General features: G+C 34.7%; 1 protein-coding gene across 1 annotated transcript; it reads left to right on the plus strand.

Moving 5' to 3' along the window:
• Nucleotides 1–7,772: 7,772 nt before the first annotated feature.
• On the plus strand, nt 7,773–8,186 carry LOC131651470 (NDR1/HIN1-like protein 3). Its single transcript, XM_058921133.1, has one exon. The coding sequence runs from the start codon at nt 7,773–7,775 to the stop codon at nt 8,184–8,186; it is 414 nt and encodes a 137-aa protein (XP_058777116.1).
• The last annotated feature ends 4,682 nt before the right edge of the window (nt 8,187–12,868 follow it).

The following is a 12,868-nucleotide window of genomic DNA, read 5'->3' on the forward strand; positions in this document are numbered from 1 at the left end:
AGTAAAGCACTACTCAAGTGAAGCACAGTTAGCCGACATTTTTCCTAAAGTATGAAGATCGACAACTTATTAAATTTGAGAAAGAAATTAGAAATAATTCAAATCGATTATGATTAGCGTATGTTCGACAACTTGGATTATAAGGAGATATGTTATGATATAATTCAAGTCCACGCCCAAGTTAATTAGGGTTTTTTTATTACTTAGTATATAAGTTAGTTTTATATAAATAAATATATTGTAAATTAATTTTTATTCATTCAATAAAATTAACTCTTATTTCCTTTTGTGCTCTTAAAAATGTCTCACTCAAAAACATAGATGTGTAACTGATGCTATTTCATATTTCTCAAAGATTGAAATTCCAAGTGATGTATGTCATGCTTTCTATGCATTTCACTTTCTCAGCGTATTTTCTATTATCATAAGTTATCTTGAAGAGATTATAGAATTCATAAGCTCTGCCAAATAGTTTCACAAGTGTTTATAGATGATATTGGAATTTCAATTGTTTGACACCTACAATTTCAATGGCTAAATTCACTGTTTACTCGTTAATTGTTACTTGTTAATATATGAATGTTATTGAGGTTGTGTTGGAACTTTTGGAATGATATTAACTTAGAGTGGGAGTTGGAATAACCTTAAATGGAAAATAAATGAGTACATGTAAGAACTAGTATGAAAATGAATGTGAAAAGATTATTTTAGTCCCACATTGGAGGGAACACAAATATTAATAGTATATATATTATTGTTGGTGCACAAGAATTAAAGATGATAACAAAGAGAATAAACAAAAGCAATAACGGCGCAAAAGAGATGAGAGAATAAAAGTTGTATATTCTACTTGTGTTAAATAAATGATAGCTACTACAAGGCTATTTATACAAAAGAAAATCTTGCCACATAAGCCCTAATAGAGTAAACTTAGTGAACAAGTCTAAAGGTACACATGGTACAAAACTAACAAATACTAAAGTACAACCTCTAATGTTCCATTCTGGACTTGGCTTCTGCTTGCTTCTTCCGTGTAACACAGGATTCTTGGCAAGATTGATTGCAGACTTCTTGACTTTAATCTTCAGATCTTCTAATAAATTCAGAAGCCACACAGCTTGACATGCAGCTACAACGCCTGCAATGTACTCAGCTTCACAGGTTGATAGAGCAACAACAACTTGCTTCTTGGAACTCCAAGAAATAGGACCTCCCAGAAACATAAACAAATATCCAGAGGTACAGCTTGACATGCAGCTACAGCTAGGGGTGGCAAAACGGGTTGGGGCCCGCCGGCCCGCCCGCGCACCCGCCAAAAAATGGCGGGTTGGGTTGGGATTTTAGGCTCGCCGCTCGCCAAAGCCCGCCCCGCCAAAGCCCGCCGCTCGCCAAAACCCGCTCCTCCTCCAAAACTCACTCTTTTTTTAGTTAATTCTAGTAATTGCAATTCTTGATGGTTTATTTTATACATTTATTTATAAATATATGTAATATTTTTTAGAGTAAATTTGTTAAAAAATTACTTTTACAAAAAATTGTTTTAAAAAATAAGTGAAAAGTTTAATTAAAAAGGTAAAAAAAGCATATTAATCTATTAAAAAAATATAAATAAAAATAGGCGGGTAAGCCCGCCGCCCGCCAACCCGCCATCTTGGCGGGGCGGGCATGATTTTGATGCCCATTTTACTTGGCGGGCATGCCCGCCCCCCTTGTTTTTTGGCGGGCATAAGGCGGGGCGGGCGGCGGGCGGGGCGGGCGGGCGGGGCGGGCGGCCCATTTTGCCACCCCTAGCTACAGCGCCTGCAATGTACTCAGCTTCACAGGTTGATAGAGCAACAACAACTTTCTTCTTGGAACTCCAAGAAATAGGACCTCCCAGAAACATAAACAAATATCCAGAGGTACTCCTTCTATCAACTCTGTCTCCACACCAATCAGAGTCAGAGTAACTCAATAACTCTGATTATTCCTTTCTCCCAGAAGGAAACAATATGCCACACTTCAGAGTTCCATTGACATATCTCAAGACTCTGACAACTGCTTGGTAATGGGACCACTTAGGTTTACTCATGAACCTACTAACCAATCCAACTGCATAGCATATATCAGGTATGGTATTACACAAATACCTTAGAGAGCCAACCAGCTGTTTGAAGATCGTAGCATCAACATCTTCACCTTCAGAGTCAGAGTCCAATTTCTGATTCGTTTCTGACGATGTAACAGCAGCTTTGCAATTCTCCAGTTTGAACTTCTTCAGAAGTTCTAACTCATACTTCAGCTGATGCAGAATGATACCATCTCCTGAGTACAGAATCTCCATTCCTAGAAAATATGACATTTTTTCAAGGTCTGTAATCTCAAACTCATTCATCAGCACCTTCTTGAACTTCATCAGATCTTCTGGACAACTCCCAGTAAGCAATATGTCATCAACATAAAGACACAATAGAACCATATTGCTTCCAGAATGTTGCACATAAACTCCATATTCCATCTCACACTTCTGAAACCCTTGTTTCTTGAAAAATGAATCAATTTTCAAATTCCAAGCTCTGGGTGCTTGCTTTAATCCATACAGAGCTTTGTGTAATTTGTACACCATCCCTTCCTGATTCTTTTTTACAAAGCCAGGTGGTTATGACACGTATACCTCCTCTTGTAATGGACCGTTCAGAAATGCAGACTTTACATCCAGATGCATCAAGGAGCAACCTCTGTTTGCAGCTAACGCAATCACCAGTCTGATTGTTTCATGTCTAGCTACAGGTGCAAATATCTCAAAGTAATCTAGTCCAGGTTTCCGAAGAAAACCTCTGGCCACTAGCCTTGCTTTGTGCTTACCAACTGATCCATATGGCTTCAGCTTCACCTTGAAAACCCATCTGACGCTGATGGCTTTCTTCTTCTTTGGAAGTTCTGTCAGCTTCCAAGTTTTGTTTCTTTCTATAGCCTCAAGTTCTTCTATCATGGCATTCAGCCAGACTTTCTTCTTGAGCGCTTCTTCAATACCCACCGGTTCAGAGTCTACTAACATGGCACACTGAATGACATCTCCCTCTAAGTCAACTTCTCTGTCTTGCAACATGTCAAAATTTACAAACCTTCTAGGTATAGTTCTGACTCTTTGCGGCCTTTGAGCTACTTCAGAGTCAACTACTCCAGAGTCACCACCTTCATGATCATTTCCAGAAGCGTGTCCTCCAGACTCTACATCATTAAAGTTTTCCCTTCCAGAATCATGACTACCACCAGACTCTGGATCATCATCAGAATCTGGATCAGAATCAGATTCACCATCTGACTCATTTTCAGAAGATTCTTTATCTTCTGACTCTAACTCTTCTTCAAAAGTTATCTCTACATCAGAAGTTGGTTGAGACTCTCTCCAATCCCAAACTTCTGATTCCTTCACAATGACGTCTCTGCTGAATTCAACTTTGTTAGTATCTAGACAATAGAGCTTGTATGCACCTGTACTGTGGTACCCACCAATAACATCACTCTGCTCCTATCATCCAGCTTCTTCCTTCTAGCTTCTGGAACGTGTTTATAACACACAGAACCAAAAACCTTCAGATGACTAACACTTTGCTTCTCTTTAGTCCACTTCTCTAAAGGAACAATTTCCTTCAGCCTCTTTGTTGGACACCTGTTGAGCACATATGCTGAAGTAGCAACAGCTTCTCCCTAGAGGTTGTGAGGAAGCTTCTTCTATTTTAGCATACTTCTCGTCATATCAAGCAAAGTACGGTTTCTTCGTTCAGCCAGACCATTGTGTTGAGGAGTATAAGGAGCAGTAACCTCATGCTCAATTCCATTATCATCACAGAACTTCTGGAATTCTGTAGAGTTATACTCACCTTCACCATCCGTTTTGAGAATCTTTATCTTCTGACCATTCTGCTTCTCAGCCTTCACCTTGAACTTCTGGAATTCTGTGAACACCTCAGTCTTAAACTTGATAAGTGTTACCCACATCATTCTTGTGAACTCATCCACAAAAGACACAAAATACCTATTTCCTCCAAGTGAAGGTTCTGGAAATGGTCCACACACATTAGAGTGCACTACTCCTAGAGCATGCTTTGCTCTTGGAGCAACTTCTGATACAAATGGAAATCTGGGTTGTTTGTCTTTCATGCATACCTCACATGACTTCTCAGGCTTCACAATCTTTGGAATTCCATGTACAAGCTTCTTAGAACTTAGATGTCCCAGGCTTCTATAGTTCAAGTGCCCCAACCTCTTGTGCCACAGCTTACTATCACCTTCTGAGCCTTCAACACTCAGGCACTCTGTTTCAGCTGTTTCTACATTCACCTTGAATGTTCTGTTGCTTCCCTGTTCAGATTGCATAATCAACTTCTGATTGGAATCATACAACTTCAAGAGGTTGTTCTTCATAATAATTGAGAAACCTTTCTCAATGAGCTGACCTACACTCATCAGATTGCTTCTGATTCCAGGAACATACCAAACATCCTTAATCAGAACAGTCTTTCCATTCTTCACTTTGACTTTGACATTTCCCATACCTTCTGCATAAAGGTACTTGTCATCAGCACATCTGATTTTTGTCCTCCTTTCAGAGTCAAAATCTATCAGCCATTTTTTGTTTCCAGTCAAGTAATTTGAACACCCAGTGTCCATATACTACCACTTTGACAAACATCTTCCATCAGACTCTGAAGCCATCAATAACACAGGTTCATCATCTGAATCACCTCTGACTATGTTTGCTTCTTCTGATTTCCTTCTTTTGTTTGCCAAACAGTCTCTAGCAAAATGGCCAAACTATGTGCAATAGTAACATTGAACTTTCTTCTTATCCTTTCCCTTCTGATATCTCTTCTCATCAGAAGTTGAGGCTTCCTTCTGGAATCTATCACCACGTTTATGCTTCTGGTCCTTCTTGACAAAAGAAGCCTTCAGAGCTTGCTCAACTTCTCTCTCAGAAGTTCTCTCAGTCACATGCAACTGTTGTGCTTCTAAACTGCTTTGCAACTCTTCTATTCTCATGGTTTCCAGATCTTTAGAATGTTCAATAGATACAACAATATAATCAAATTGAGTAGTAAGTGACCTTAATACCATCTCTATGATTACTTGTTCAGAAAGGGTTTCTCCACAAGCCTTCATCTCATTAGTGATCACAATCACTCTAGAGATATACTCAGAAACTTTCTCATTGTTCTTCATGTTGAGATTTTCATATTGCTTTCTCAGGGATTGAAGTTTCACCTTCTTTACTGATACGTCACCACCGTAACACCTGACAAGTATATCCCACGCCTCCTTTGACGTCATAGCATCAGAAATCTTCTCAAACACATTCACATCCACACACTGATGGAGGAAGAACAACGCCTTCTGATCTCTCTTGTTTGTTTCTCTTTGCGTTTCTCTTTGTACTTTCGTTGCATTCGCTGCAACCGGAGCATATCCTTCAGTGACAAGATCTAGAACATCTTGAGCACCAAATAATACACGCATTTGAATCATCCATCTATTCCAGTTTTTGCCATCAAGAACTGGAAGTTTGGTATTCAAGTTGCTTCCACTCATCTTTAAACTTGTGCAGAGAAAAAAAACAAAATTCACTCACACTCACACAGTGTTTCCCAACCCACAAACAACCAAGAAAAATATGGTTCAACATAACTTTGTTTCCCTGAAAAAAATCAATTACACAGTCACACAAACTCACGTTCACTCGTGTTTCCCTGTGTTTAGAACCGGAGCTCTATATACCAATTGTTGGTGCACAAGAATTAAAGATGATAACAAAGAGAATAAACAAAAGGAATAACGGCGCAAAAGAGATGAGAGAATAAAAGTTGTATATTCTACTGCTTGTGTTAAATAAATGATAGCTACTACAATGCTATTTATACAAAAGAAAATCTTGCCACATAAGCCCTAATAGAGTAAACTTAGTGAACAAATCTAAGGTACACATAGTACAAAACTATCAAATACTAAAGTACCCTTTAACTAAACAGCTACGCTATCTGGACCCAGAAGGTAGAACTTCTGGTCAACACTATCTTTTGAGTTACCATCAGAAGATCAACCCGCATCAGAACTTCTGATGCTCATCTTCTGAATATGAATTACTCTTCAATAATTACAACTTAGACAATTGGTGTTGGGCCAAGGGCACCAACAATTTTGTAAAGGAGTGAGGCTGGCCGGCTTGGTTCAATCTGGTCTAGATGAATTAATTTTTTAGAACCTGAATTAGTGGAAATCCGTTGACATTAATTAATTAATTAATTCGGTGAACATTAAATACTATTATTTTATATTAGGAAAATAATTAATAAATATTAATTAATTACGAAATGGTGACGTGTCCTACTCAGACCAAGTGTTAACCTAATTTTTGACTAGTTTACTTGCCCACCAAAAGTCATACATGTGACTTGCTGACCAAGTGAAAAATGGTTATTTTTGACTTGGTTGGTTCTAGTCTCCCACGATTTTCTCTCACGTTTTCAATCCACTTAGTTGGATTCTTTGCCTATAAATTGAGCTCTTCAGTTCATTTGCGAACAACTCCAGAATTCACATTCTTAATCCTTTCTTCCCTCCCGCAATTCTGCTTCATCTAAATATTTCTTTTGTGTTTTTTGACTGGATTTATGTTGGTTGTTATAACATCTCAAGGTGTATATTACTTCGACCGATTCATCACAAGTGCAAGTGAAAATCGTATTTCTTGAACGTCTTGTTTTATCCTAGAGGCGTCGTGAGTATTAAGAGTTGCTTTGCATAATTTTGGCAGTACTTGGAGGCGTCGTGGGTATTAAGAGTTGATTTGCATAATTTTGGCAGTACGTCTTAAAGAAAGTGTACCGATCCGCGACTCAGCCGATAATTTTCTTGGTGGCGGTATTTTCAAAACCGAAAAAACAACCGGCGGTTATAATATATTCACACTAGTTTTAAGTGACTTTTGCAGCCTCGTTCTATTCGGTGTACACATTATTGTTTACTCGTCAGTTTTGGTGAAATTCGTATGCATCAATGGAATTATCTTCTTCTGCTATTGGCAGGTATACTTATTATCACATATATAGTCATCATACGATAAGCTGAATACAGTGACTACATAAAAAAAAAGTTAGAGCAAGAAATCTGCAAACACCACTTTCCCTTAGAAGATAGCAACTAGTAAATTTGATCAACTAAACTAAATGAGTCACTATACTTTCATTTAACTTAAAATTACTACAAATGTACAAATGAATAGAGGTAGTTTTTTTTTTTTTATAATATGTAACAGACTGATCTAGAAAATTTATTTCTAATTATCTCATATTAGAAACTCAGGTTTATAGAGTACATAAAGTTGGTTGGATAGCGTAACTAACTCGCAACAGCAGTGCTATCAGATTTGGCAGCTAACTATTACAAACAATTATAAAATTTAATGATCAAACAGTTAAACCAATACAGAAATTACTGATATATATACTCTTTAAATCAATTATGTAATTCTAGAAAATATACATAATACTATACCAGCCAACTTTGAAAAACTAAATTAAAATTACTACAATTATACATATCAATAGAGATAGTTTTTTTTTTGTAATTTTTATAATATGTAACAGACTCTAATAACAAACTAACTAACCAACTAACTAAACTACCTAATAATAAACTGTAACCAACTATTATATATATTTGGAAGAGTTAGATTTCAAAGCCTCACTCAAATCATACTAACACCTCACTCAAATCATACTAACACCTCACTCACCATGGCCATCAACTTCCAACCCTCATTTGAAAGCATAAGGCTCATCTTCCTCAAGCTTTTTGCGGTTTCATTTTCTTCCTTTATGTTCTTCTTGCTTGTTTCCATCTTTCTCTCCTCTAATGTCAAGTTTCACATAACTGAGTCTTCTCTCTCAGAGTTCAACCTCACAAGCAACAACACCTTAGATTACAAATTAGAAGCCAACATCGCACCAAGAAATTCCAACAAGAACGCGGAAATATGGCATTGGAAGATCGTCGCAATTGCATGGTACGAAGATATTGACTTTGCTGATGAAGTGAATTTGTCATATGTTGAAGGAAAGGGTGTGATCAAACTTAAAAGTAAAGCAGGTTACAAGTATAAAGAAGAGGCGCGTTTATGGATCTATAATCAGTCTTTCTTTGATTTCTAATGGTAACTCATCAGCATGTTCTTTTCATGATAAAAAATGCACAAGTGATATTCTTTGGTAATCGAAATCCTTTGTAGCCATTAAATGTGAGTCAACATTATGGATTTGTTTAATTTTAGTTTTTTGATTTAGGATTTGCTTTGTTTTAGATGATTCATGATAGAGTTGTATAACATCACATGGCCCTAGTGTATGTATAAAGTGCTATATATGTTAGGATTGTTTAGTTTGGAATTAGGATTTGAGATGAACTGTGAAAATTTATAAGTATTTTGCATTCTTGATAAACATATTTTAATATTGGTATGGTAAAGTTTAGTTAACATTTCGTTTGTCAAATTAGTGAATTTTAACAACGAAGATTACATTTGAGGAATCGGTTTAGTGAAAAATAAAAGTTTAATCTTAGATTTTAAAGTGTTGTAAAATAACCATTATTCTTACTAATTATGTAAATTGTGAGGTGTTGATTTCGAACTTCTATTTTCTAATTAAAAAAATAAAAAAGATTATTCTCACTCTGAATAAAAGATAATAGGCACCAAAATATTAACAAATTTAATTAAAAATAAAATAAATTTAACTATAACCATACATCACATTTTAGTGTATCTCTTTTCTTATAATTTTATTATTTATTTTTTAAAAAATTATCTGTAATAATTATGTCATTTTTTATCAAACAAATAACTGTTCTTTCATAATTTAAAATATAAAATAAAACTCATCTACACTTTTGGATACAAGGGATACTAATTTTTGAGTTACCATTTTTATTCAAAAACTACTCTTAATTTTAACTTTCTTTTTTTAGCATAAAAGCTAAAAGCAAATAGAGAATGCTTTCAACTATGTTGGAGCTCTGCATTATTTCTCATCAAAAATATTATTAAAAAATTCAGTGTTATAAAATTATAATGAAGAGGAAAAGAGAGTTAGCATACAAAAGAGTACATCATTTAAATCTAAACTCAAAAGATATAGAGGATTACGATTATAATTTTTAAGCCTTCAAGCTAGTTTTAATTCAGCACAACAATTCAATAAGATCGATTCAATTCAAGCGGTTTCATAAGAGCATTTTTAAAATAGAATGAGAACATGTACACCCTTATCAGAAGGTTGCATATCATATTCAGTATATTTAGTCACCATCAACCGTCAAATCTAGTTAGACGGTCTCCCGCACCCCACGTTCAGCCAAGCAAGAGCAGTTTTAACCGCCTATTTTATTCAAACTTTGTCACATCTCACAATAGGTATTACTCACCCACTCTTCCAACCTTATACATCTCTAACCTCATTGAATTGGGTTTTAAATTGCTAACCATGCACGTATACCTCTGCTCCACCGCATTAGAGGCTTATACCACTACATTGAAGGAACTCTCTTCCTTTACCTCACTGATCTCTTATTGCACACACGAATAATGGCACGGTTTGTGGCAATAGACTTTCGAGAAATCTACCGAGTCCTACTTGTTGCGTCGCCACAACAGTTCCAATATTCATTAACTCTTCACCGACAATGGTAGCTTGGATTGTAACCTCGACTATACGGTTGAAGTTGTTGCATTGGTCCTCACTCCCATGAAAGATATCACACCTCTTCTTGTAGTAGAAGTTCATCCAGTCCTTGTAACTTCTCCAACTGTCTCATCTTCAATTCTCAAGCTCTAGCCCCTCCACCTATCGGCTAGAGCACATTTCAAATTATGCCGACCTTTCAAACTTTATAACAACTTCTTCAAGGTCATACCACTAAACAACCTCAACCATAAACACAAGTTCTTGAGCCAAAGTTGTTCCAAAGCCTCCAAAAAATCTTAATTCCCTTAAGGATGCAAGGAGCGAATGAACTAGTTACCAATATTTAAAATTTAGTACAACAACAAAATGCACATCTCCTTACTGGAAAATTTCTACTAGTGGAAGAGAATAACATGTATATTTGCTTCAAGGTTACACACAACGGGTGGAAACATTGAGCGATAATCTTGGAGACTTGCCTCAGGTGGTTCTCAACTATGTAGTCCTAAAACATTGGGGAATCCCTAGGTTACTTGAACGCTTTTAATCTTGGGCTTATAATTTCCCCTCATAATGCTGGAGACGGAGGTGGGAGCCACACGCCCCCTGAAGATTGTTGTCATCAGACGTCTCTGTCATGTCATTATCAAGCAAGAAATGAGCAGAGCATTGAAGTTTTGGCCCCTTCTATTCGTACAAAGAACTTGTTCTCTACAAACATCTTTGACAGTAGAATCCTCAAATATCTTTAAAAATGCCAAAGTTGGATAAATATAAAGGGTTGAGGATCTAGACGAACATATTAAACATGTAGATACCATGCTAAACTATTACCACATCATGAGCGCGACAAAGAACAATTATTTGTCTTGGTCCTAAAGGGAGCTTCCATGACGTGATTTAAAACTTTACCCAATTGATCCATTAACTCTTAAAAGTAACTGTATTATTAATTTAAAACTTAGTTTTTCGGAAAGTGAAAACCCACAAACTATAGTCGTTCTTAGTGGAATCCATCAAAAGGAGAAAAAAATCCTACGAGAAAATATTGACCAATTTACCAAGTTATTAGTTGAGATAAACATATTGAATGATGAACTAAAGTGTTGAATCTTTATAAAGATAAATCTTCAATAATGTTGGTTACGAATATTTTATTGATCAAATCTTAATAAATTTGAATCTCTTAAATATATCAAATTCAATCATGTCGAAACCAATTCATATTAAATATTTCTTAATCCAAAAACACGCATAATCAATCCAATATTCATTATGTTGATTGAGATTAGGGTTGTTTTCGGTCCGGTCCGGTCCGGGTATTTGCTATCCCGAGAGCCGGACCGAAATAGTATCGGGTAAATCCGGACCGGAACAATGATGGATCAATTTTTTGGACCGAAACCGGACCGTTACTTCAGATATCCGACAAAAGTATCCAATATAGTATCCATTTTTGGTATCGGATAAAAAAATTACCTATTCCCGAGCCGAATAACATTTGCTCGGTCCAATGGACCGGTTCCACCGGTCCGGTTCTCGGATCCTATGGACCAAATACAGCCCTAATTGAGATCCTGGATTTATACAAATCTTGAACAAATTAGAACACCAAATACAATCCTGCTAAAAACAGATTTAGGATAAATCTTTTTCAAATTCATACACATGCTAACACGCTCATACATCTCATTGAACCAAAAAGGAAATAAAACTTAAAAGTGCAATATAATCTTTAATCAACCTTTTGCGCCAAGCAAGCAATTCGAGATATGATGTCAAGTAGAATGTGAAATATTTTGCTTAACATGTTGTTTTCCACGAGTTTTCATAAAGACAACTCTGAATCTTCATTAAAACAAATCAAATAATGTATTTATTTGATATAAAAAAGAATTTAAAACTCTCAAGTAGAGGATTCATAATGAAATTTCTTATAAAATATAAACGCGCTATAAATCATCTTTAATATATATTGGAGATCTTTTTATTAAGTGGAAATTCAAATATTGTAATCAAAACAAATTCAATTAAATCTCATGGAATATTTGTTTAATTTTAATTCTTCAATTAATATCTTTGCAAATCCATTTAGCAAAATCTTGGACCGAACTAAATCTTTCCTTTAAATCATATCCAATTAAATATTTTCTTCAATACAGATATAATTAAATCAAATCTTCTTTAATTAAATCAAATTCAAATCTTTTAATTAAATCTTATCCAATTAAATCTTCTTCATCAATATTTATGATTTAGTAAAATCTTTTTCAAACTGATTTGAATTAACAACCTTTTTTCAAAGGCAGTCTTCTGATCAAACTAAAATCGAAACTTATTGTTTGACTAAATACTGAAGCTATCATATAACTCAATCTGAGCACGGCACACCAAGATGTCACATAACATATAAATGAGTGATATTAAAAAATGAATTAAACGAGTCATGTGCCATTTTTATTTTCATTCAACTTGCTCTCTCCCCCACTATCAAATTTATGTACTACTAAATTGACTGAGTCATGTGACTCACAATTATCATGTTATATTCTTAAATAAAAATAGAGAGAGATGACATATCATATGAGAATACCTTCTTTATATGAGAATGATGAGAATAAAAACTTACTATTGGATTTATATTTCGTGGTTGAGATTAAAAGATATTTTTAAAATTTTATTAGTGATTTCTCTTTTCTCTTAATGGCACATGATTTAGTGAAAATAACAATTTAATCACAATCTTTCCTTTTTAAATCTGATGATTCTTATTCATTCTCACATTCTCATATAACTTACTCATTCTCAATATATATATATATATATATATATATATATATATATATATATATATATATATATATATATATATATATATATATATATATATATATATAAGGAGAGATCAAATTACACCATTTAATTACACTAAGTATTACACTGATTTACAACCTTTGATTTACTTAAAATCTAATGGCTATTCAAAAATCAAACTTAGTAAAATATTTTCTTTTTTAACATGACCATTCATTCCATATATATCTATCTAATAAATGCCATATATCTTAACACAATATTATTTTTATTTCACTTCAAATTCATATATATTTACATGTAAATAAAAAAAATAAATACCACATGAGTTTACTCTC

Source organism: Vicia villosa, linkage group LG2, assembly GCF_029867415.1.
Source record: "Vicia villosa cultivar HV-30 ecotype Madison, WI linkage group LG2, Vvil1.0, whole genome shotgun sequence".
In the NCBI taxonomy this organism is placed as follows: Eukaryota; Viridiplantae; Streptophyta; class Magnoliopsida; order Fabales; family Fabaceae; genus Vicia; species Vicia villosa.